Below are 27,911 nucleotides of genomic sequence, written 5' to 3' on the forward strand. Positions count from 1 at the left end.
TAAATTCTAATTATATTTATATGTTCTTTGATGAAATTGATGTAATGGAGAATTTTAAAGAAAGCACCATAATCAAAATACATGATTTCCATTATCATAAATAACCCCAGACTCCCAGTAAATCTGAAAGATGAATGGAAATAACCAATCAAGTTATACCTGATGCCCATGTATATCTCAAAAACTTATCTACATGTAAAATATTCACTTCATATCAAATCAGCTATAATACATATTCAATTAAAGCTCTATGGGGCTATCAATAAGTTAAATAATTTTCCAATTTGTATTCCTTTTAACACAAATCCATAATTCTCAAGTTCTCATAATGGTTAGAAAATACCCAGCATGGAATTAAAATAAAAAGGCACAACATTCTCTTAAAGAGAAGTTTGACTCCTCTATAATCATAGAGAAGTTTAAGGTAGTAGTCTTCAGTTGTTAACTATAACTTAAAAACAATAATTGATGCTTATTATACACAAAAATTGTCTCACAAAACTCTGAGGTAAATAAATTAACTTTTATTAACAAAGGTATAAAAAGTTGAGCTTGTTGACAAGCAATCAGAATGTTCTGATTACAGACCCAGAATGGGAATGGTCCTTTCGAGCTTCTTCAGAACAAATTACAATATGAGCGAGTGGTTTCTTTCAAGACCCACTTCTTGATTGAAACATGAATTAGGGTATGTGTCTTCACACTATCATAGAACCCTGTCGGATTGGGTGGCCAAGTGAACCATATAATAGGAGTTATTGCCCAAAAGTATGGCACATATTGTCATAATTGTTTTTGCTTGGTATTTACAGACAGTCCTTTGAATATCTTGTATTTGAAAAAAGAATATTCACACAATTTCACTGAGATAGAATTCCATGAAAGTGTGTTCAAATGGCAATGAAGGCTAAATGACCATATTTGATTTTTTTTAATGTACAAATGTTACAAATGATTTTAATACATATAAATACCGATAAACATGTAGTAATTATAGACAACCTCAAAGGCATTATTTACACTGTACAAAGCATTTACCAAGCCATCTTGGCACATGATCACTATCTTTAATAGGTACTTCACAAATATACTAAACCATGTTTAGCAGTAGCTTTCAGCAGAAACCGTACGTCACATATTTCCCCCATCAACCTCAAATTCTTCACAGTCAAAAAATGTGAATGGAATCTGCAACAAAAAGACAGGACTTTCTGCAAGGTATCTTACGGAGCTGGATTGAGGGGTGTTTCTTCGGTGACATCCACGCTAATATCCGCAGCAGGACTGCTGCAGACAGATAAATCCACTGGCTTGTCTGTATGGTTGACATCAGACACAGAATGATGGCTTGGTGTCTTCTCCAGTCCCGCCCACTCACCATCCGCTGAGGGTTGGATGGGCATTGAGCGACAGTTAGTCACCTTGTCCCCTCGCTGGATCGGAGCCTGAAGCTCATTCCTCACCACCTGAGAATTGTTCGTTTCGAAGAAAGGGGCTCCACCGATTGGAGCCGTCTGAGGTGATTTTGTCCTGTTGTTCAGCTCAGAACCAATGGCTTCAGTGCTCTTCGCTTTCTTCATCCCATTCAAGTTCATGCTCTTGTCGAGCTGCAAGTCTTTGTCAGTGCCTCCCCTCTGTTCTAGGTTTATATTCACAGATGCATTGTTGACGTTTGTGTTTTGGGAGTATGCTGATGCTTCTTTTGTGGCTAACCCACTGTACATTGTAGGCTTCTTGGGGAGGCATGGCTCAAAGGCACTGCTCCAGACCTGTGAATTCATTTCTTCTTCTGTTTGGAGAACCTCTTTCTCTCTCCTACCACACACCTCAAGGATTACATGCCAGCAAGGAAGGCACACGCAAGGCTTCTCCTTACCATCCTTGGTGTAACGGAATGGTTGCGTTGCAACGTAACTCATCAGGGCGCACATCAAGAACTCCAGGACACGGAAAGTGAATTGGTATCCCCACCAAGGCCACGGGTCAGGGATCTGCTTTTGGCCACCAACAGGTCCATACACCACCAGCATGCCGTACACCTGCAGGACTGCAATGAGGAGACCAAGAAAAGCAGTTACCAATGTTATTCTTATTGCACTACCCCAGTTGTTTCTAGGCTTGATCAATGGTCTCTCTCCAGGCAGGACAATGGATGAAGTCCTCATGCTCAGACGGCTTATTTCCCTGAACTTCCTCACAGATGACCTGTAGAGACGGCGGAATATGACCAGGTAACTAACTGTCAGGAAAACACCCCATACAACAAACGCTACTTGGCAAGCCAGGAGCAACGCCGCTGCAGAAGCAAAGAGTCCTACCACCACATCGGCTATGAAAGCAAAGGCAAAATGAAAGATGATGACCACTGCCAGGTACTTGGGCTTCTGAATGGTTGGGGGTACTAGGCGAGTTTTTGTCGATTGCAGCAGGGCCATGAAAAGAATACTAAATGCTGAGGTGAGGCAGGGGAACCCTGTACCTAGAAACAGGTATGCTATGACGTTGGGCCAGATACCCTTGAAGTTGTAGGCATCCACAAGCAGGTACACTGCCCTGATGACACCCATAAGCAGCATCAACAGGTTCAGGGCGATGAAGTAGCCATGGCTGAGCAGCCGTCGCTCTCGAAGCTTGATGATACTTCCGAGGGAGTAGACGGCTAGGAGAGCGAAAAGGACTCCCAGCAGGTAGATGTGAAATGGCCAAGCCCACTTGTAGAGGGGTAGGGCAACGTCCCATGCTGGTACCGGTTCTGCAAACGGCGAGTCTGGTTGCGCGGCTGGTTCACTTTCACCCTCAGGCTCTGGTTCTGGCTCACCTTCTCCCTGTATTCAGAAATTAGATCAAGAACAAAAGCAGAAATGATAAGGGAGTGATTCATGATTTAGAAATGAGGGGATATCTTACATCCATGTAGTTCTTGTTGTGTATTTGAAGCATCTACTGAATTATGAACTTTTATATTCAAGTGCCCTTCTAATAACACAGTGTGATTTCATGAAGTTTGCCCAAATGATTCAAATGTGAAGCAATATCCATTATGGCATAGTTGTATGACCAGACAAGTAATACTTTAATTAAAGACAGTTTTTTTTCTTATTGAAGCATTATAGTGTAGTGCCATCTATAAACAAGTGGAATGCCTCTGGCCATCTCACCTGCATCACGCGATTCAACATAGCAGCAGTGCTGCTTTGAAAACTACTACATGTATAACTCACACAAGATGTTCAGTGATACTTGGTTACTCTTATTTCCACGTTTTATGAATTAGACCAATACACTTACAGAGATAGGATGGTAATTCAACAAATACCCCCAATGCGGCCAAAGTTCATTGATCTCACATGACCTTTGACCTTGATCATGTGACCTGAAACTTGCACAGGATATTCAGTGATACTTGATTACTCTTATGTCCAAGTTTCAAAAGTCAGATCAATAAACTTGCAAAGTTATGATGGTAATTCAACAGATACCCCCATTATGACCAAAGTTCATTGACCTTTGACCCTGGTCATGTGACCTAAGATGTGCACAGGATGTTCAGTGATACTTGACTACTCTTATGTCCAAGTTTTATGAACTAGACCAACATACTTTCAAAGTTATGATGGTAATTCAACAAATACCCCCAATTCGGCCAAAGTTCATTGACCCTAAATGACCTTTGACCTTGATCATGTGACCTGAAACTTGCACAGGATATTCAGTGATACTTGATTACTATTATGTCTAAGTTTCATGAATCAGATCCAAAAACTTTTAAAGTTTTGATTGTAATTCAACAGATACCCCCAAATCGGCCAAAGTTCATTGACCCTAAATGACCTTTGACCTTGGTCATGTGACGTGAAACTCATGCAGGATGTTTGGCGATACTTGATCAACTTTATGTCCAAGTTTAATGAACTAGGTCCATATATTTTCTAAGTTATGATGACATTTCAAAAACTTAACCTCAGGTTAAGATTTTGATGTTGATTCCCCCAACATGGTCTAAGTTCATTGACCCTAAATGACCTTTGACCTTGGTCATGTGACATGAAACTCTAATAGGATCTTCAGTAATACTTGATTAACCTTATGGCCAAGTTTCATGAACTAGGCCCATATACTTTCTAAGTTATGATATCATTTCAAAAACTTAACCTCAGGTGAAGATTTAATATTGACGCCGCCGCCGTCGCCGTCGGAAAAGCAGCGCCTATAGTCTCACTCTGCTATGCAGGTGAGACAAAAAGGATGTTTCATATTCTAATACAAGTGAAATTTAAAAGCATAAAATTATTTTGCATCAAAATATGAAAGAACAATTTTAAACTGGACTGTGCGGTAAATAACCAGGGAAAATATGAATATCCCACTGAATTTTAAAATTGTCGCTATTCAGAATGATTATTTCCCCAAATTTTCAATTAATGCCTAATGCTAATGAGGACTTTTGGGCATTTTCTTGGTAACTGACAATACACGGCACAATTTTACACACTTGTGTATGATTATCTCTCAAATGATGGGAGATAGTATGTAAAATTGTGCCGTGTAACGTCAGTTACCTTGAAAATGCCCTTTTGATGTTGAATAAAACAGGAACAAATTTTTTTTTTTCCAAGTGTTGGCAAGTCATACTGAGATTAAACACTGATGCCTTTAATAGTTGAATGACTTTTTTGAAAAAGACATGGTCATTTATGGACATTTTATCACGTCCAAAATGGTAAAAAAAAATCGAGCCCCAGTAAATAAAGATAGAACCCTGGAAATATGCATAAAGGTTATCAAGTATTGCAGATATTTAGATTGTGAAAAGTAGACTATATTTTAAGGCTAGAACCTAATCATGCTGAATGTTCCGTACAAGTGAAAAGTTGATAGTTTGCTCCTTTATACATGCTGGTAAATTTGAATTTTGATATTCAATTATCACACATGTATCAGTTCAGTCTGAATTCGTATTTGTTTTGATCATCATAGTAGTAACATTTTATAATACCAGCATACTGGTAAAGTTTTCCAAGTGGACTACAGAACATATTTCCACGAATCAGCTTTACTCAATTATTTGAATTTAGTGCTAGAAGGATTTTAACTTCCCCAAAAGCAGGAAGTAGAAGGATAAATATTTGTTGGCAAGTTTACATGAGGGCTTCACTTTGCTCTCATAAAGATGACCTGTTTTGTATCTAAATTTGTTTCTAGTTGACTGATTTTCATAAAAAGAACCTGATAAATCCTGGATTTGTTATATTTGAGAAATCACACACACAAAAAATGGTGTTTGCCTAAGGGATGGAGAAATAAAGGGCAATAATTGCATGAATAGTTTTCCACAGCTTTCAAGTGTCATGAAATGATTTTGTGTGCAGGTTTAAATGGGAATCCAACCCAAATAAAAACTTGTTTTTGTAAGGAAAGGAAAAATCAGGCAAGTTTATAGGTGAAAGTTTTAACAATATTGGACAAACAACAAGAAAGTTATGAATTTTTAAAAGTGGTAAATATTGGTAATCACTATACCCATCGAGACTTCAAATTGGCCGCATATGGGATGTAAAGCAAGGACTACTCTTCCATGTACATGTACTCCAATGCATGTTATGGCTAAAAATGTAATTTTTCCCAAAAGTTTTCTTTCAAATTATATTTTTCTTTCATGAGGACATAAAACAATATACTACTTTGGTTATATTTAGATTACTGCCCCAGGGGATTGGGTACTAAGGAGAATACCACAAATCCATAATAATAAAGTACAGCGCCTGTGGGAAAGTTGTCCTTGCCCCTTGTCATAATTTACTTACCCAGAGTTGCCAATTTGAAATCTACATAGTAATAGTGATCTCAATTTTTTTAAACAGCTATAACTTTCTTATTGCTTGTCCAATTTCTTTCAAACTTTCACCATTCTGTTTGATTTATTTTTCTCCTCCCCAACATAACATTTTATGGCCAAGGCTGGATTCCCTTTTAAATAGGGTCTAGGTGACAAGACATTAGCTCCTGGACAATTGCTCAGGGATTGATTTCATCTACATGTAAGAGGTAGGATTAGCATTGCAAAAGGGTTTTATGTTAGGTATAGGTTTATTGTGGGGTATAGTGTTAAACCAAGGGTTGAAGATGGTCATGTGATTAGTGTGTGAAATTTTATAGAGCAGAGCAATTGTCGCCAGAGTAAGTGTTGTGGAACTGTTTAAATGTTGAGGGTGAGCATGAACAGTTTTAGAAATGGAAAACCGATATTTGCTAATTAATGTCATAGCCTAATTATACTTAGGGAAACACGGCTGTCTGAGGAAGTTAATATTTGTACTAAATATGAATAGATGCATGTCACATAGCAAAATGTATTGGCACACAAGAATTGGTGCAGAACACCACATCCAAGGGGAATTGAGAAATGTTTGTAGAACATGTCAACAAGTTTTGGGAAACCAAGTGCCGGTACCCCGGGGGGGGGGGGGGGGGGGGCACTCAAATTATTTTTGATGGGGGCGTGCCTCACGAAACTCTGAAATGGGGGTCTAAGGAACTGACGAAAAGGGTAAAATACAGGGTCTTGGGAACTTAATATATATACCGAGCGGTGTGAAAAACAGGGTCTATGGAACGGGATCGCGGCACTGCAAATACGTTGCACCATAGCGCTGTGCATGCACTTGCCATGCGTAGAGCGGCTACTAGTTATTATGTAGGGAGTTGCGAAGACATAAGTGCATCTCTCGCATGCGGTGCTCGCGCTGGACAATTTTGGTAGGGCTGGAGAACTGAGATGTCTTGTAAAGGGGGTCTTGCGAGAGGGGCTGGGCGGCTTTTGAACTGAACTTTTGTCATTCAGAGTATCTAGAGAACTGAAAATTGGGTCTGAAAAAGGGGGTCATCAAAGCGGCACGTCCCCGTACCACCGATATGTGTGAGTGCCCCCTCCGGGCCGGTACCTAAGGTAAAGTTGTACAGAAGACAATGAACTCACATTCTTAGGTTTTCAAAAAAGAACAGGGTTTTTTGTTGAAACAGAGTTTGGGTAAAGCTTTTAGGATAATCCGGCTCAGGTATGTTAAGGGCAAATAATACAGGCCTTTTTTTTATTTAGTTTCAGTGAGATCATTAGATTAGAGATATTAATTTAGATTAGGGTGCATTTAAAGTAGGGAATAAAGGCAAAAATTATAATCTAAGTAAGTTTAGGGAAAGACTAATAAGTTTTAGGGTCAGTCTCAGACATCCTTACGAGGCTTACACAGTTACAGAGATTATTTTATTATTAAAATTAGGGGATCATGCTTCATCAAAATTGCAATTGAATGCAATTATAGGATCATCTAAAACTGAACTTGATTTACAGCCAATTAGGAACAAGCATATAACTGGGATTTGGGGCATCCACCTGAGACTCAGTAATCTCTGTTAAGAGTCTGGGTCAGGTCAGTCCTTCATTTTCTAGACTGTATACAGTAGTACCGGTATCCCTCAAAATGACATATCTCTATGCTTTAGCCAAGACAGGTCTTTATATGTAGGAAGAAGACTAGATTGAAACCCTTCTTTCTCTGTCATCTCCATCCTAGGTTATACTTTCTAGTAGGCCTATATATCAAACAAATTTTCAGTAAAAGCCCCGGTTTAATTTTTGAGACACGTGTACCAACTTGACTTTAAATCCTTGTAGATACCCTAAAAAATATAGAAAAGAAACTATAAGAAAAAAAAGAAGAAGAAAGAAAGAAATATTTGAATTTTAATATATATATAGGCCCCCTATTTTTTTCCTCAAAGAAAACAAATGAATGATATATTTGTGATGGCGAAAATAGTCAAATTGACTGGTTGCCAAATAAAAAGAAGAACCCCCCCTTCAGCAAGGAAGTATATTCTCCTGCAGTGCAGTAGAGGCTCTACGACTATGCAAAAACCAAGGCTACAGTAAGTTAAGCAGTATCTGCAAATATAACAAGTTGTTTGAAAGATGTTTAGAGAATAATGTTTGAATTTTGCAATTTGTGTTCCAACCATTATTTGTGTACATATCCAGGGTCAAGGTTATACTGCTCCTATCAGGTTGCTAGTATTGTATGGTAGCTGAGGTTAGTTTACAGGAACAGACCCGGATATGCACTTTATCTTTAATAAACACGTTCATCCTGAGGCAAGTCTATTGTAACGCCTAAGTGCTATGCCCCAAGTTGGAACCCCAAGACTGCACAACCCCCATTCCTCTCTACATTGAGGATCTAAATACAGTATACACTTTGACAGAAATCCTACAAAATGAAATATTTATAATATCCTGTAGCTTTTTCCACATTGGCAGCGATATCTGGAATAGAATGTCAAGCAGCCCAGAAAATTGACTCTTCATTTTTCAAGATCTACCATCTATCAAGCTGTTCCACTACTCAGCGCCGCTCAACCACTATCGCTGCCGGACTTCTCTACTCATCTAAACACTATTCTTACTCCAAGTCATCATTCTAATCTGGAGTACGGTCCTTTTTTAACTCTCATATTTTTCTTTCTTGCCTTTTGATTTCCATTTTTATCACTCCACCACCCAACTGTCCTCTTCAGGTGTGTTTCACAAAACTGTTCATAAAGCTATAATAACGACATAAAATTCCAGTCATGTTCTAAATTGCTAAGTCATCTACATAGTTATCATTTAGCACAAGAAAGAGTCATCAGTCATGTGTAAAGTCATTCATAACTTATGAACAGCTTTATGAAACATCCTCCAAGACTGCAGCGAACGGTAAACCTCCTCCACAATCTATGTACCGTCCATCGTGCAAACCTTCAAGGAACATCTACTATGAAATGACTACAGACAAATCAGAGAAGAGCTCATCGTACCTCGGGTTCTGGCTCCGGTTCATTTTCGGGATGAGGACCTGGTTCGCTGGTTGCTTCTCCTTCCGCCGTGGGCTCGGGACCGGAGACCTGGGCCAAACTCAGACCGCACCACACTATCAGGAGCAAGAGAGTCGCTTGGAAAACAATCCTTCGTGCCATCTTGCCTCTCGGTGAAATGCCTTGGTTTGATTGGGTCGTAAATGGAGGATGAATCACACCATTGTGATAGGCTCGGGTGTGGAGATCACGTCATGCCAGGCTGCGGAGCAGAAAGAGAAAGAAGAATGCAAGATTAATGACCCCTTGTTAAGTATTCATGAATAAGACAATTAGGCATTTACATAATCTAAATATTTTAGAAACACATTATCTGTAGAGCAGAGAGAGAGAGAAAAAAGTGAATGAGAGAGAGAAGGGAGAGAAGAATACAACATTATTTACCCTGAATGTATCCATGAAAGAGATAATTAATTTGAATAATTAAAAAATAATCCATATGTACATTTATTTGTAATGCAGTTGAAGGGGGGGAGGTGGGAGGGAGGGCGGGGGAATTCACCAATGACTTGTTATCTACATGAATGAAAAGGACAATTAGGACTTTGAATAATTCACATCTAACTAGACAACACATTATGTTTCACAAAGAGGAGATCAATCCAACTCTGTATTCATGTACCTATAAAAGTGAAACCCATACTAATTCAACATAGAAATAACCACAGATATTTATGACGGATGTATTTTTTTTTAATATACCACTGTTCACTGAAATGTAAAAACAAATATTTGAAACATGGAACCATCAAAACAAATGACCACAGTACTGCATGGTAAACTATAAATAGTTGTATGCATGTACCATGTGTGTTTTAGTTTATTGCTGTGAATAAAAACTAGATTTAATGATATTATGTAGGGTATATTCATCCCAAATGACTCATCTTCTAAGTTCTAATGAAAGAGAAACTAACTGTCTTTTGCTGTAGTTAGAGAGCTACATTGTAAATGTATCATTAATTTGTAATGTAATGTAGTCATAATTACTCCTTGTTTTGATTTGATGAAGTATTTTGCATTCTTCACACGCGACTGAAAGAGCAGATTTTAATCACAAAATACTTTTCATGAGATGAATCATGAAAAATTAACCAATCCACGATATAAACCAATAATGCACTTTGTGCTTCTTGTATTATTTATAGCCTAAAGAAGAATACGGGCCTTTGTGTCACGAAATCATTTGTGTTGTCAACAAAAGACTATTCTTGATATCTATAAACTAGCAATAGGCCTACATGCAGGATCAAATGAGATAATGGTTTGCTATACATTCATAAATAATATCAATAATCAATAAAAGCACTTATATAATTGGTAATGCTGGGTAAAGCAGGTATATGACAGCCCCTCAACAGCTCTCAACAAGCCTTTTTTGAAGCTACCACTACATTTCTCGTTGAATAATCAGTGCATGAATTGATTATGTAAGCTAGAATCACGGACCCTAGGGTCCATGCTAGAATGAACATCAACATGTGACAGACAAATGTGAAATGTAATAAAACTTCACCATTGGGATAACAAAGGAATGAGTCACGGTCCTAATTAACCTCTTTGTTTTGGACAATAAATGGGGGTGTGGCCTTATTACAGACCTCTTTTGTTGGAGGTACTGTGTGACATCACACTTCCCACATGCACAGGGTTTTCACATACAGAGCAATCTGCTCAAACGCTATACAGGCCTATACTTGTACATGTACAAGCTACACATATTTACAGTACAATTTACCATTTACAGTACCATTAAAATGTTCAAATATGTTTGTCAACATGGTCCTGTTGAAAAAAAAATACAGATAGGAAAATGCATAAAATACAGAATGTAAAGCAAAAAAAAAAGTGATTCAATACCTACATCACCACAAAAGAAAAAAATGCTGAGATGTCTACGAAAATACATATATATGCATAAAAATCATGTAGGCCTACAAAGATGCAGGTATTTTCCTAACTCAACCATTTGTTTACATGTAGAGGAGACCATTAAGAATTTGTGTCAATGGCTATATTCATCAAAAATATATTCACATAATGGAAACTAAGCACCACACAAAGTCCAACCTTTTAACACAAATAGGAACATATTTTCTACAATATAGATAGAGCCAAGAAATATGAAATGACAATACAATTTGATTGAATTTACCAAGAAAGGACTCAAGGCCTACGTATATATGCAGTAGTTCAAGATAAATGGTGCCTAACTGTCCGCAATACAATTTCTTTGAAAATGAAGTAGTACTGCATACTTGGAAAATGGAAACATTCATGCCAATACTGACCTCCAGGGAATTTCATTTTCCACTTCAACTTGACAAGATAACAAATAAACCACGATTGGGTCAAGATCAGAAGATTTAAAGCGTATGTAATTACTCATCGTTTTCAAATGTCACTGACTTCATCGGTAGTTCATGTAAACGGGTGTATGAAAAAGTACAGGTACACCACTATAAATAATATTCTTTCATTGCATGACAATATTGACTTTAAAAACGTTGGTTCCGATCCAACAAGTACCAAGAACTTGTGAAAAGATATGAATTTTTTTAATCTGTTAATTCACAAGGATATTGAACCAACAACACAATGAATGAACTGATGTCACAGGGGACAAGGGGGGATGTTAGGCTTATAAGAAAAAAACAAAAGAAAATATTTTGCATTCAATAACTTGCATAATTTCAAACAGCCTATCAAAATCAAGGATTTCATGGAAGATACCATTGGACAGCAAAGTTCTTTCATTGCATGATAATATTGACTTTAAAAACTCTGGTTCCAATCCAACAATTTCCAAGAACTTTTCAAAAAGATATGATTTTTTTTTGTCTGTTAATTCACAAGGATATTGAACCAACAACACAAAGAAGTCACAGGAGACAAGGGGGGGTGTTTGGCTCATAAGAAAAAAGAGACAAAATATTTTACATTCAATAACTTGCTGAGGGCTGATTTTTCAGTACTGAAGTTGAAAGTTGACCCGCGACATGTCACAACTCACAACACTGTATGAGGTGTTCTGTAACTGATATTAATCTTGTCTCTTTCTTCGGTAACATACAGATTCTTTACACTTTCTTACAAAGGAGAATCATTTTCTTGTTCTTTTACATTGCATTTAAATTCATTTCAATTTCAGCATGTTTGTTACATGTTTTAGTGCATGAGTATTAAGTGAACTGAAATAAGAAGTCAATTGGTCAACACTAAAGAAGAAATTGTCTGATACAGTGGCATGTACATACATACAAAAGTAGTTTGCAAATATTTATCTTTTACCTTTAATAAACACACAAGGGAAATGCCTATGGTATGAATACAGGAAGAGGACGATCCTTGATAAGGTGATATCCTCAATATTCATTTAATCTATTTGAGGTATCTTGACCAAAGTTGTATTTAACTGGAAAAGCAATCATGCTTAGAGGTTTTGATGGCTTTATATTATTTTGTGAATATAGTATACACTGTGCCATTCTATCATTAGACATTTTTTTGGCATGTATTTCTACTAGCTAGAAATCCAGCGAGATCTGCCAGGGGGGGGGCCACCCCCCCCCCCTTTCGCCACTGTTATTTAATATACTTCATCTGCATTAGGCCAAATCCTGTCAATCAAAACAAAGGTAACAAATAAACAAAAAGATGGCCTTGTTATCTTTTTAACATTATTTCAATAGCCTTCTACTGTTTACTTTGAAAGAAAAATACCACTCACAATACCCAATAAAAGTAGAGCTTGGACATGAGAAAAAAGGAACTAATTAACATGAACAGTTATATGCCCAATTGTGGTATTTTCTTTCAAGCAACAATTCAGCTGGTACTATAGAGAAATGTAAAAGTTTACCAAGGTACAGTAGTCTGCCAAGTAAAAGCAATTTACAGCAGAGATAAACCACATGTTATATGCAAATGCCTAAAGCATTAATATGAGACACAAAATTTACAGCACTACCCTAAATAATTTTTAAGTTGCTCTTCCAGTAAAACAGTTATACCTCTATCATATGATCACTTGGTATTTTTCAGTTGAAAAATTGATAAACACAAAATTCAATTCCATTGTAATTTTTTTAAGTTGTTTGTTTTGCATTTTCTTGATTATGTAGTTTATTATGCTTTGTATATTTACAATATGTGTTTAATGAGAATGTGGAAAACAAATTCAATTCAAGAGTATAATCAACCCACACAGTTTTTTAATAACAAATTGACCTCAATAATTGATGAATCACGAGACAGGAAAGGAAATATAGTGAATTATTCAATATCTTAATGACTTCAGCAGCTCCTGAGAGTATCAGAATGCACAACACAATTGATGCGAAAGGGAATGAAGAGCAATATGTTTCCATAGTTACAGCATCATAGCCCACACTAATGATTCACGCATTGATCCCATGCCCCACCTACAGTCATCTTCTTCATCATCAACATCCTTTAAGGCCTGGTCACACCGCCCGAGTGTTGTTGGAGCGGTCGTGGAGCGGAGAGAAAAAAATCATCACCACTCGCTACCATTTACCATATTCGATTTCGATTGTTTTTTTTTGCTTTCGATTTTTTCCCCAATTTTGTGGGCGAAATTCGACCCTCTCTCCCTACCGCTCCACGACCGCTCCAACAACGCTCGGGCAATGTGACCAGGCCTTGGTTGTAGTACACTGGACTGAGTGGACTCACGTACAATGGACAAGTGAATGTACAGTGCAACGTAAAAGTAAGGAGCAAGGACTATTACATGGTAGTCAAGCAATCAATATTAACCAATCGGTCTATGCAATAGCAAGTTCTAGCCTTGATCTACACAATGGCTACAGACAACATCCTGCCAATGATAATCAATAACCAAAGTTAAATCTGATTACTCACAGCTGCACCAAAAATGAAAGTCAGTATAAAAAAGGCATAATGTGTCTGGGCATCATCTGTTATACATCCTTACTTGGTTTTCTTTTTAATGTCCAACTGAAATCCCACAAGTAATTCAATGACACACATTGTTCTTGATTAATGTTCTTGAAATGTATTAGCAATGGTTCATGAAAGAGGTTGGAAGGATGCAAGTAATTCAATGACACACACTACTGGTATTGATCAATGTTCATGAAATGTTTTATAACCATTGACGTTTACAAGACGTTGGAAAAAGTGGCCTATAGATTTCAATACCATGTGGTATGTTGAACAACCTTTAGAAGTGGTGTCCCTTTTGTAAAAACCTATCCCATCTTTGTTTTTTGTGTGTTTTTTCTTTGCTTTGTCCATTTTTGAGAGAAACACATTCAGTATGACTGTAGTCCTATCAATGCAAGCCTGCATGCAAAAAGAGTAATGTTCTGGTAATTACTAATTAGTCAAAATGATAAAAGCAAAAGGAAAACTAAATTTTGTAGGACTCTTAGTAAGTGAAATAAACAATTGATTGCTGTTGTAAAGCATTTACCATGCAAGACTCCTTCCCATTATAATGGGATAGCAAAATGTGAAATATGATACAAGAAGTTTCACTTTTGTATTATTTGGCAGTTCAAAATATGAAGTTTCAATTAAACTAATTGGATTTTTAATTGACTTCTGTGAAATAACTAATTAGATTCCCTTTTTAAGTTTCATTTTTGTCCTGTATATCAGGAACTCATACACGTGTATAAAAGGGAGCCTACAAACAAAAATATCTAGGTATATAATACTGTTTTTAAAAGGAATTAATGCAATTTTCCCATCACAATAAGTATACATGTAATGTATATTCAAGACTTCAGCAGTAATGCAGAATTGTTTTACATATTGCTGTCCTTTATATATTAACGGTTTAATTTAATAAAAAAAGTCCATCTGTGCAGCATAAGAAACTCAGATTAAAAAGAATTAAAGTACATGAAATACAAAACCAATCTTCCAATGTACGTTCATATATAAATCCAGTTTACTGCATAAATGTTCTACATGTACTCACCACAACGTGCAAAAGGTGTACTATTTACAATTGTAGGCCTCGAGCGAGACTCTGTCACAAAAAACAAACTCTATGAATGGATGCACTCCAACAAAAGAAACGTTCAATGGTTTCCCTGCTTTACACATGTAAATGTACTGCCTTTGCAAATGAAAAACACTGTTGAAATCAAAAGAAATGCAATCCCCAAATATCAAGATACCAGTCCAACTTGGTCTTCCAGAGTGCCAAGTTGTTTCTCAGAAGATGTTGGTGTCAACAGATCAGAAATTGATATGAAGTCGACCACCCCACTGCTATCGCGCACAGTCCATATATACTCTCTGGCTTTGTCCACACAAGTAGCAAACGTTAACACAATACTACTACCACCACTGATAAGAGACGTTAAAAGGCCAGTGTGTAAACAGTGGCGTGTGTCATTGGCTGTCTCATGCTTGCATCATCAATAGAAAGAGGATTGTTCTGTAGGCCCACATCAATGTACAGCCAGAGGGCACCAGCAGAAAATTTTTTCAATAATTAGTATCTATTTCCATTAGTCTAATGACCTTCAGTGTGTGCCAGACAGTATCAGGTAACAGTACTGAAGGAAATTGATGGAAATTATTGTGAATAATATACATGTACAATAAACTGTAGTGAAGTTAACACTTAATATGAAAGACTTTTTTCCACAAGTTTGTACAGGACCATGTTGGCAGACAAGTAAACCCTACATCTAGGCCACTTTTGCACTATAACAAAAACAATTAAGTTTGAATTGTGCTTAATTTTTGTGTTTAAATTCAATTATTTTAATGGAGTGAACATATTTTTCAATAGTAATATCTAATATTATAAAATGTGTGTAGAAATTGTGAATCATATGGATTTTACCCAATTACTTTAGCGTCAACCTCTTCAAACCTGCTTCAAACACACCGCGCGCCGCCGTGAAAAGCCGCAAAAATGTGCCATTTCCCCCCTTTTTTCAACCACATATTTTAATCCAATTGGCCTAGTTCACCACCGGAAAAAGCATTAGAAAATTTAACTCTTCTTTGTTATGGTGATGTAAAATCACGATTTTTTGTTGTGCCATCGCACCGTCATTTATTGTTCATTTTCCATCAATTTGGTCAAAATTTCTGTGGTATTGAACTTTTTGACTGAACGCTTCCGGCTAGATCTGGCGGTTTCTTGCCGGGAGTGGGCTATTTTTTACCACCGGAAAAAGATTCAAGTCATTCAGTTCATTCTGAACATTTTGATATATAAATGATTCTCATTGGATGAAAAAAAAACGTCAAAAGATTAAACAAATTGGAGCCTCCGTCTGGTTTGGGGAACTTTGCTACATTTGCGCATTTCTCCACGAGGGAGGGGAAGAGAAACCCGACACCGGGTATCGATGAGATTGAATGAGAAAAAGATGAAGAAGAGAGGCGACATTTGTACTAATCTTCAGTAAATAATCACGTAGGCAGAGAGCGATGAGACAGCTAATGAATTGCATCTCACATTCCTTGAAAAGAAAATGACAAGAAACAATGCCTGCTGAAAATAAACAGTCTCAATAAATCGCCGTACGTGTCCCTCCCACCATGCCCACAACCGTGTCACCCTTGCTCTAATAAATAAAACGGTCGCGAACCTAGCGTGATCCAATCCGATCCAATCAGATTCAACCGCACAGCTGAGTATAATTGCACACTTAGTCGGTTCTGTGTGCGCGCAGCTGACCCGGGCTGATTAAAAGCTTCAAATTAGGTGAAAGAAATCGGGGATCACAAATTCATATGACGGGAAATAAACACCATCATAAAGAAAATAACACAGCAAATTTGAATTATGTATGTCAGGATTTTCAATGAATGTCCAATATACTTTATAAAACACTTCATTTTATTCTTTCCATTGTATTGTTTTATACAGTAGGCCTATAGTCTTTTTGGTATAGATCTATTTTTTTTCTCAATTACTCATAAACCACTGTTCATGTGTAACTGCCAATTTTCCAAGCACTTTTTTTTCAAACATTAATATCCTATTTCTACCAGTTTTTTAATTTATAACTCCCACAAATAAATCCTCTTTTTTAATAATTCAAGTATCTTGGGTGAATATTTCTTTCGGAGGCTGGGAAAAGGCAACAGTAATGCGAGAAACTACAATTGGACCTATATTTCCTGTATATGTGCTACGTTTATTTCCATTTTGAAAAAAAAAAATTGAAGTAGCAGAACTTACCTCAAGTGCACTTTCTGACACATTTTTGTGAGAAAAAAGGACAATGACACATGCTGAAAATGAAAAAGTGAACTCTGTGTTCTCTGATAGAGCAACAATCGGAGCTGGAATGAAATTCAGAACTTGAAACACAATCCAAGGCACAAAGCCTCTGGCCCTCACCTATACATTGTACTCTGCCAATATCAACAATCCCTCAATGAATGCAGTAGCAAGAGTGAACAGAATGCTTTTTTTCTCATTCAAACTCTATTCTGTGCAACTTCTGTAGACAAAGTGAACAATAAAGGAAAATGGGAATTCATCTCAACATGCACATAATAAACATTTGCTGAATCGTTCAGAAGAAAAAATAATTTCAGAAGCAATTATAATCATGAAATATTTCTCAAAGCATAATGTAGTTGCAAAATTTCAAACATTATGGTACTGCTAGAAATTGCCACATTCTCCAACCCCCCCCAAAAAAAAATCATCCCAAATATGATTAGAAAATGAAACACAAAATGCAGAATGCAGATTTCTCAAGGCAATATCATAAAAAAAGGAGTCTATAGGAAAAAATCATAAAAAAACAATTTACAGACGTAAAAACAAAAATATGGGGAGCATACAAAATGGAAGGGGAATTTCCTTCTCTACCAATTCTTAAATAGGGGCAAAGATGAGGCCTCTGGTGGCAAGGTCCATAGAGCACTGCGATCTCTGTTACAGATTTCTTCTACACTGTACATCCTACTATGACACATGCCTATATATCCCACGCACTTCTTGAAAATAAGAGATTTAGTGGGGGGGGGTCTCCTGTTTCTTGGAAAAAGGAGGTTACTAATGATGAAGACAACAGGAATTGTGGTCATGACACAACATGATGATTGAAAAATAAGAAATTGAAAGAATTCTGCATTCCATGACAGATCGGTTACAATGAACGCCCTATCTCAGTTGTATAACTGTACGCCAAAATGTCTCTTGGAGGGAAAATACAATGACTTTAATCCAAGCAGAGCCCACAAGTGTATTTTGTATTTCATCTCCAACAAAGGCATCCTTAAAGTATTGTTAACTTGTTACATGTTTAATTCTGAAGGAAAAAAACGCTACATTGAGCATTCATATTTACAAAGCTTCTCCACCTTTTTAATTTATAAATTTAAAAAAAATCATGATTTCCAAAAATCTTCAAAAAATGTGAAACATGATAGCACAGCATAAATGATAGTACCTGTCTACAAGCTTCTGCAAATTAAATTCACCTGTCCCAGGGAACACCCATGCATGGAGAACATATAGCGATAAATTTCCTGTTTGAACTTCCTTCAAAACTATCATTCATTCAATAAGAGTTATTTGGAAGTGCATGCTGGAAGTTTGAAATGAGGTCAATATTTCCCTTCTAAGCAACATGTGACTAAGTCTCTGTTATATGGTTTTGATTTCTACAAACCGACTTCTTGATTATAGGATACGATGTGTGAGGAAGAATCTACATGTAGTTCCAGAGACCCTCAAATTTGTGTTTCTCTTTCATTGCGCTACCATAGCCGCTACCAATACCATGCTACGATATGAGTTCCGGAGACCCCTATTTTTTACGTGATCAGTTCCAGAACAATGCATATTTAGCAATCGTTGATCCAAGAACCATACCTGAGACCCCAATATTAAGCCCAGGTTTCGGTGGCACATCGGTATCATGTTGTAATTCAAGTAGCCCACCCCCCCCCCCTGGACCCGGAAAGACACATTCATGAAAAACTAATTTCCTGCAACATACGGTAGTACCAAGGGCCATTGCTATAATTATCATTGCACCTTTTCCAACATCTAATATGACACATCTTGTACCCAGACGGTAAATCTTCCATTACAATAATGACAATTAATTACCACTCCAAACTACATATCGTTTACATGCAGTTATCTCCTTTTAAATTTGAGGCCTACATGTATATTAATATGTTTCTTGTATACCAGTATAAATATATGCCATGTTCACTCATGTTACATAACTCCTAGTTCATTTGGAACAACCACCACAGATTTACACTACAAATTACTTTTGTCTATGATTTTAGCAATAAAAAGGTAATTAAATTTATTTTTTAAAAGTTTGTTACTCTCGCTTGAAGTGGTGCGTAGGGCACACGCCCCATTGCTCCTCTAGCCATAAAATTGATCCGCACATTGCATGGTTGTGGAAGAAAAAGTCCCAATTTTTTGTAGTACTTGTAATGAAAAATTACATGAAATGTTAGCAAATATTGACAAAGGCTAATTGTGTTATATTTGCTTCAAGCATGGAGGTGTTTCTACCTCCATGCTTCAAGATATTTTACAATAGTTCAAAGAATCAGATGACTTCTACATTAGTACTTTGAATGAAAAGAAAACAATGGTGCACAAGGTACTGCTTAGAACTGCAATCATGGCCATTAAAATACATCTTTATGGACTATTACATTTTTGATCAACATTTGACATGCTTGGCCTGGTACATGATTATCTGATAATGTTTCAAGCATTTCATTGACGTCATTACTCACAAGCCTGAAGGAGGAAAAAGGAGAAATTCAATAAATGTTCTTGAGGTGTTTTCCAAAGATTTTCAAGTTATCCGTTCAGGTCTCCTCTGAAAAGGCAGCTAAAATTGAAAATATTTCTGAAGTCCACGCTTCACATCACTAATATTTGTTGGCAATTTTAAACCAGGGGGGCTATTTCATAAAGCTGTTCGTATTAAAGTTAAGAGTGACTTTAAGAACGACTGGTGATCCTTTCTTGTGGTTAATGATATTCAACATTAAATGGTATTTGGTGATTATTTAGCGCATATGGAAGGTTCACCAGTTCTACTTAACTTCCAAGCAGCTTTATGAAACTGACTCCTACATACATGTACATACATTCCAGGGAAGAAATCAATCTGCCATCATTTCCAAACTTCTGTTCAGATACAGTTTGTATGGAGCCTAGTTTGTAACATAAAATAACCCTTTTCAGCATGTAGTCCCCTATGAGTCTTTTTTCACCATATAATATTGCAATTTCCCCCGATTATGCGTTTTCCCAAATGATTCGATCCTTAATTAAATGGGGGGAGGGGTCATAGCAATCTATACAGTACTGACTGTGAATTAAATTATATGAATGACACAGCTCTTGCTTTTAAAAAAGAAACCAAAGTTTCAAACTTACATAAAAATAGCTTTCAATTATCAACTTATACTTTGATACTCTCAGTAGTTATGAATATAATTGACATAGAAATGGAAATAGAAATAGCATGAGTAGGAATATAATGCCTAGAATTTTAGAAATTAATCAAGCCTTGAAGATGCAATAATTTTTTTTAAGTAGAAACCATACATGTACACTGTACACACATGTAATGACTGAATGCTTACCAGGGAAGTGGAGTTTCTACATGCCACATATAATTTTTTTATTATAAGGACTTATACATGTACATAGGTTTGAGTTGAAATTATGGACATTGCAGTGTCTTTTTTTTCGTTCATACACTTGTAATTGAATTTTATAAATCATGGACCTACTGCTCTAGGTAAGTGTTTAAACTGATATTCAAGAAAACCAGTTAAATAAATGTATGAATAATAATACAAATCACTGAATAGGTCACAACTAAATGTCTGTGTGAAAGCTTCCAGCGGTGTTGCTGGCCAACGAGTTGTCTAACAGATATCTCAATCACAAACCTCCTACAAAGCAGCACAGCGAAACCTGTCACATCTTATTTGTAGTGCTCATGGTATCTCAACATCCATTACCAAACACAACACCCCCAAGGGGCACTTCTTCCAGCAGAGCAGGATGTTTCACAACCTTTATAATGCTTTCTCTCTTGATTCATCCATGGAAAGCATCATAGAAAGACAAGACAATTTTTCTTAACATGCACTTAAAGAAAATAAACATTTTTGCTGTATTTTCTCATTAATACAGTTTTTGGAAAGGAATCCCCCATGAACTACATTATGTAGATGTGTTTTCCTTTTAATAAAGCAATCGAGCAAAGTATTCTCAGCTTCACACATTCATTTCCATCTCATGAATACTTACTTGTAAGTTCTTAATAAACTATCCCTTAGACCACTACGGGTAAACCAGGCACCCATTGTAGAAAGCATGGCAATCAAACGCAACCTCATTTTCAGCCAATCAAAAGCACACATTCAGGATTTACAATCGATTTCTTTACCAGCATTTAAAAAATAATTCTTTCCACAACAGGATCTAATTGAGGTTGCATCCTGAGGAAATTATATTTCCTTTTGATGTTGATGTACATGTACATTGGTAGCCCAAATAATAACAATCAAATTTACGCTTTTCTGTAGTAGTATTATACTGGGACCCAATTACGCAGCTATCAATATGTATGTAATTAATTACTGTAGGAGCACAGTAATTGGGTCAACTAAAAAATTCAATTCATGAAAGGAGTGTTACCAAGAAACATGTCCGTCATCTAAGCCTGCCACTAAATTTACAATTAGAAATTGACTTTCCAGACAAAGATTTATTAGCAAGTTGGCCCAGTGGCTGAGTTTATGATATGTTCTGACACTCGGTAGCAAATGAGCAATGTTGTGTTGGGAAAGTATTATCATTCCAGTTACTTGATCTTTCACAACTGTCTTTTGTTTCCAGCTCACAGAAGGCAACAGGAGCTAAGCGGCAATGTAGATCAATTGCCTTTACTTGCAACTAACTAGCACATCTTGCCTTTTTTTTAACACACACAGTTTACCAAGTTATGCAACTTGTTGTGCATACATGTACATCCTGTAAAACAAGTTTGAAGGAAGCGGACAACAGCACAAGAAGAACCCTGACATGACTGAAGGACAATAAAGGATCTATGGTCAGTTTACTAAAACCATAGGGTCCATGGTGGTAGGGTCCATGCTAAAACCATGCTATAACAGAAATAAGAGATATTAAGAGTTGGCAAAACTCTACTAACATGTTGGAAGAAAAATAATCATCAATCAATCCTCAAGACAGGAATCATAATTAATGGTTAATCTGCACATAAACCCATGAAATGTCAGTCAAAACTCAATAACCCCCCAATCCTGGAGTGATGACATCCCGCTTCCGGAAGAGAATCGGTAGATGATGAGATTCCGAACACATGAATTCCCTCAAGACCATCTCCTTTCATCAAATCACTTTAGGATGATGAAATTGCTCTTATACCCTTTCGAGACCATTTTGGCCTCTTTTCTTTCATGACAGGGGAAAACAAGAAGACTCCTTCTAACTTAACAGCCAATATAGCTCTGGATGTAAATGGTCTCCAAAGATGATTGCAGAGGTGTTTTCAAAGGGCCTCATATATCTCATTAGGTCCAATTTACAGATGAATGCTTAGATTTCAAGGCATCATTCATCCATTCAATTTAGGTCGGTAAATTGAGAAAAAGCCCTCGCTAAGAAGCTTACTGGTCAGCAAAACTAATCCACTCCGATAATTGAGGGCACAAGCATGAACGATATCACGATAAAACAGGGCATAAGACCAAACACACAAATAAAAAGCAAAACAAATATAGGAAATCGCGGAACAAAACATTACATTACAAATTAGAAAATCAATCAACAGATCAGAGGGTTGAAATTATGAGGCTTAGATTTGAATTCTAATTTGTAAGTGCCAACATTTCAATTTAAAGGGGAAGTTCACCCTAAAGAAAACTTTGTTGTAAAAATAGTAGAAAACATAGTAAAAAATATTGGTGAAGGTTTGAAGAAAATCTGTTAAAGAGTAAGAAAGTTATTAGAGTTCAAAATTTGGGATTTGTGACGTCATAAACGAGCAGCTGCCCCATGTGTTATGTAATATAAAATGCATGAATTTCAAATTTTGTATGGTTACTGATGACTTAATTTTGTTTTCTTTTCATGATCGGGTGTGAAATGATTTGTCTATTGATATACAAAAGTTACAGTGAAAACCATTTTAAATTTTCTGAGAAAATTATATTTCATTGATTTTTTACCATTTGCTATGTAGGAATGCTGCTCGCATATGACGTCACAAATCAAATAATTGAAATTCTAATAACTTTTTAATTATTTGATGAATTTTTCTCAAACCTTCGGCAATATTTTTTATTATTTTTTCTGCTATTTTTACAATAAACTTTTTGTCAGGGTGAACTTCCCCTTTAAGCCCAAAATTTTGCAGTTCGTCTTATTTTTAAAATTCAAATTGGAGCAAATCATTTGCATTATTTGCTTTTCATATCTTTAAGATGATGGACCTGTGAAAAGAGCATGGGATTGGAGGTGGGATGGCCATAAGAGGAAAAGGAAGACAAAAGATTACATGGAAAGATAATAATAATAGTAATAGTCATTATGAATTAATGTCTCTATGCGCTTCCAAAGGACTTGGATAGTATTACCCTGGCTGCAGCTTAAGCAGCTTTTACGCGGCTCGGCATTTCAAGAAATAAATTCCTGCCAGGTACCCATTCACCTCACTGGGTTGGAGTGCAGCACATGTGGATTAATTTCTTGCTGAAGGAAACATGGCTGGGATTTGAACCCACAACCCTCTGTTTCCAAAGTCCAGACTTATCCACTGGGCCATTAACCCTCCATAAGTTAAGGTGCAGAAGGAAAGTAGTAAGGTTGGTCAGATCAAGGAGGATGCTTAAGATACAGAGAAGTGGAAGGAACGGAGGGAGGGAGTGGCATCATGGTACAAGAGTCTGTAACCCGTTGTGAGAGGAATAATACTGACTAAAAAATGACGATCGTGCATGTTCTTTTAGAGTGAGAACCAGAGTTAAGATATTTCTATTCACTTTAGATTTGCATTTAATTAACAACTATGTGGATGTTATACATAGCAAGCAACTTCTTTAGGTTGACAGCATGATACTACAGATACATGTGTAGTTTGAAAGTGAAAATATGCAGATATTCATGGATTATTATATAATCAATGAAGACAAACGATGATAATGATAACAGTAATAGTATGTGACAGTGAGATTAAAAAAACTAAATAAATTTACGAAAAAACATTACATGATGATGAGGGGGTACCTTATAGAAGAGAAAAACATGTCCTCAGCATTGTGCACCTATGTAGACTGACATTTCTTACTTTGATTGTTGCAATTCGAATGTTGTGAAACTTTATCTGTGATTCTGTATCATTACCAACTATTACTGACATTTATAGAGCAGTAGGAATACCAGTGAAGTTTAAAAAAATACACCAAGAAAAAACAGACGTTCTTGATGCGGAGGCTGTCAGAAATGTCACAAGGTTTGATGAATTTATCAATAGGACATATGATGAGGTCAAGGTCCTGACCTGACCAGCGCTTCAATACTAGCTTCCTGGAGAGCAGAGCGAAATACAAGTACAGTTGTTCACAAACCCACTCCTATGTCAACAAACATGCATTTCATTTTTTTCTGCCCTATACTTTGTTTTTGCTCTACCCTGGTGCTCTCAGATTTGTATGAATTCCTCAATAAGGGTGCACGGAGCTGCATTATAGGATCTGTTTAATATCAGAAGGCAGTACATTTTCTAATCTTGCGTAGATAAAGATTGACATAGAGAATAGACACAACTTTTTTTACTTACAATGGTAAGATCCTAAATGGTCAATATGTTTTTTAAATGCTGCTTTCTGTGGGGCTCCATCCCTTTTTGGTTTAGGGTCCTAACCCGAACCCCCAACCAAAGTTTGGTGGAGCCATTTTTCCCCTTGATTTTTCATATAAAAAAACATCTATCACCACCTTTGCTCTCAAGGTTTCTATTAACAAAAGGAACAATTAAAACTTTCTTCTATCCAGATGCTATGGAATCATTATCTTGGTACTGTAACGTAGAGGGTGAGGCTCCTCATGACTTGGCAGTCAAGGTGCCCGGAACATCAAGACTCCTAATCGCATCTTCTCTCCACTGCTCATCATCTATTCATAACCGCTTATCTTCTCATCATCATCAGGACTAAACTCTCCTCATCTGCTCCTTACTCATTATCGCTCATCCACTTATCCCTGCCAGGACTCCTCAACGATCAACTCATCTCAATACTCGTCTCTTCCACCTCATCTCATCTGGTTTACTTAACATTCATTTTAAGGACTACACAATATCATGAAAGAAACTTCTCACTCTCATCTTTCTCTTTCTTGAACTTTCAATTCCTTCTTCTTTATCACTACTCCATCTAAAAGTCCTTTTCAGGACTAACCTTGCGGTTAACATATCACTATAGTAATGTTGCCCACACACTAACACAGAACACATTAAGTCTATCTAGCTATTATGTCACATGATATATTTCTTCGATGGAAATAATTTTTAACTATCAGGAGCACAATGGTATTAATGGATTCCTAGTACTGATCCTGTAAAAGAAGGAATAAAAACAACGTTTAAAGAGCGATGTTAATTCAAGCAAGCCAAGTACTATTTTAGACAGCTGGCAGCCGTCTGTTTGGAGGAGTTTTTAGCATTTAAATGTATTCTTATTTCTCCTCATATTTGGTGAGTGGAGCCAACAGAGTTCAGTGGAACAACCAACATTACCAGAAACTGAAGGTTTGGTCGACTACTGTCATGACTGTACTTGAAATTGAATAGGCCTATTCGGTCTTTCCCAAGGCCAATGCTACTTCAATTTAAAATGAAATAAGTGAACTGAAAAGTGGACATAGAATGATTGCAACTAATAACTTCACAACTCATATCAATAAAAAAAACTAAGAAAAACAGAGTAGTTTGACAGTGGTTATCCGGGCCGTGCAACCGGCCAACTCGGTAGGAGTGGGCCAACGTTGTACTCCGCATTTCACACGGGCTGGATCGGGGCAAGTACTCGAAACACACCCCATCCAAACTGCCACAGCAAAACACTCTCGTGTTTTATCCAAGTTCTTTTCACCCCAACATGCTTAATTTAATAATTTAACCCATCACTGGGATTCATCCAAAATTATAAAATACAATACTTACCGTTCACAAGCAAACACAACGAATTCATCAAATTTTCTTCCAGACAGAACAGTGGTAGCGGCAACTGGGTAACGGTATCCGTGAGCTAAATTGGTCGACGCCAAACAGGTGCATTGTTGTCTTTTTGTTGAACCTCGTCGACTGACTCTTCTTGCTGCATTCTCTGTCGATGGGGGGGGGGGGGGGGGGTCACTTCCAAAAAAAATAATTTTAACAGAAGAAGGAAAGGTAATAGCTTTTATTAAAGACTAAAATGCCCGATGCGGCAGGATGGTGCCCATTTTATTATAATCATTTTAATCTTAATGAGAGAAATCCTAACAATCAATCAGCAATATCCCATATATCAAGTTAATTTACACCGGTACTGTTAATTTGTAGATATGGCCCTAGAACGATTCTGAAATAGGGGGTGCTGGCAGCTGTGGGTATTGTTCAGAAAAAATGACAAGCAAACACACACAAAAGGATTCAATTCAAGATGACTGGGAATTGTTTAAGGGAAAATTTTGACAAGCAAAAAAAAAAGTTTGGGAGCATTTTTTATGTAACTAACTTATTCATCATTATCATTATTATTTTCCTGTCAACCTGACTTCCAGGGAGTGCTGCCCATGGCTAAATAACATTCGTATCCCCCACCCCCCCCCCCGATTGAGTCAATGGGGGGCTGCATGTGTTGTTAAACATGGGCAGCACTCCCTGGAAGTCAGGTTGATAAGAAATAATTCTTTGGCACCTCAGCACCGCGCTTTTTTGCAGATATAGGGGATCATAATTGAATTCTTTGATATTAAAGATGGATGGCTTTCTTCCGGGGGGGGGTGGGGGCGCTTAAAGTAATATTATCATTGTTATTGGCTTCACTTTGTAGGCTTCAAGGGGTAGTTTGCATTGACGAAAGTTTTTTTTTTTTAATATCAGAAAAATAATGAAAAATATTTAGTGTAGGTTTGACGATAATCCATCATAGATTAAGAAAGTTATTTTAAATTCGGATTTGTGACGTCTTACGAGCAGCTGCCCCATAAATATAAAATGCATGAATTTCAATTTTTTAATGGTTCGTGATGCCTTTTTTTATTGAGCAGTGGGTGGGTGTGAAATGATCTATTGATATACTAAGGTATGATAAAAAATAAAACATTTCCAATTTTCAGAGAAAATGACATATTGAATTGTTACCATATGTACGAGAGCTGTCCGCATATGACGTCACATATCAAACACTTAAAATTGTAATATTTTTTTTATTCAATGATGCTTTTCCTAAAAACTTCGCCAATATTTGTATATATTTTTTTAATTTTTTGTTGCTATTTTATACAATAAACTTTACGTCAGGGAAAAATTCTCCTTTAAGTTTACTAAACTAATACGAGTTTAATGGAGATGTATGAATCATAATGTTAACCGATATTAAACTTAAAAGGGTGCACTAGTATACTCTGAAAAAATATGATATGGATAACTTTTTCTTTTGTATTTTTCTATTTTTGTTTTTCCAAAAATATCAAAAGGAAAAAAACATTGCCGTGACCACAAATCTAAAAAAAAAGTATGTATACGCCCATGGGCGGAAATCCCAGGGGGGACGTGTCCCCCCTACTCAAAATAGTAGGGGGACACAATATCAAATGTCCCCCCTACTATTTTGGGTCTTTGGTGATGCTAAGAAATATATAACTCGTAATGGGAATAAAACGTGCGTTTTGGGACGAGGTGACCCTTTTTTTTTTTGCTTGTCAAATATATTTTCATCGAAATGACCTT

The 27,911-nt window shown here is 36.7% G+C and overlaps 1 protein-coding gene across 2 annotated transcripts; it reads right to left on the reverse strand.

Moving 5' to 3' along the window:
- Positions 1 to 941: 941 nt before the first annotated feature.
- On the reverse strand, positions 942 to 26,232 carry LOC121411762 (proline-rich transmembrane protein 4-like). 2 transcript variants are annotated; one of them, XM_041604606.1, is made up of 3 exons: positions 26,139 to 26,232; positions 8,854 to 9,112; positions 942 to 2,825 (listed from the first exon to the last, which is right to left on the reverse strand). In XM_041604606.1, the coding sequence occupies exons 2-3, from the start codon at positions 9,010 to 9,012 to the stop codon at positions 1,224 to 1,226; spliced, it is 1,761 nt and encodes a 586-aa protein (XP_041460540.1). In that variant the 5' UTR covers positions 9,013 to 9,112; positions 26,139 to 26,232; the 3' UTR covers positions 942 to 1,223. The 2 variants fall into 2 exon arrangements, with proteins under 2 accessions (XP_041460540.1, XP_041460541.1); XM_041604607.1 differs by lacking the exon at positions 26,139 to 26,232 and adding an exon at positions 14,885 to 15,326.
- Positions 26,233 to 27,911: the final 1,679 nt, after the last annotated feature.

This window comes from Lytechinus variegatus, chromosome 3, assembly GCF_018143015.1.
Source record: "Lytechinus variegatus isolate NC3 chromosome 3, Lvar_3.0, whole genome shotgun sequence".
In the NCBI taxonomy this organism is placed as follows: Eukaryota; Metazoa; Echinodermata; class Echinoidea; order Temnopleuroida; family Toxopneustidae; genus Lytechinus; species Lytechinus variegatus.

Coding starts and splice junctions, on each gene's coding strand:
- LOC121411762 (XM_041604606.1), bottom strand. CDS start 9,012: ATGGCACGAAGGATTGTTTTCCAAGCGACTCTCTTGCTCCTGATAGTG. Junction 2,826..8,853: donor AACCGGAGCCAGAACCCGAG/GTACGATGAGCT, acceptor TTCTGAATACAG/GGAGAAGGTGAGCCAGAACC.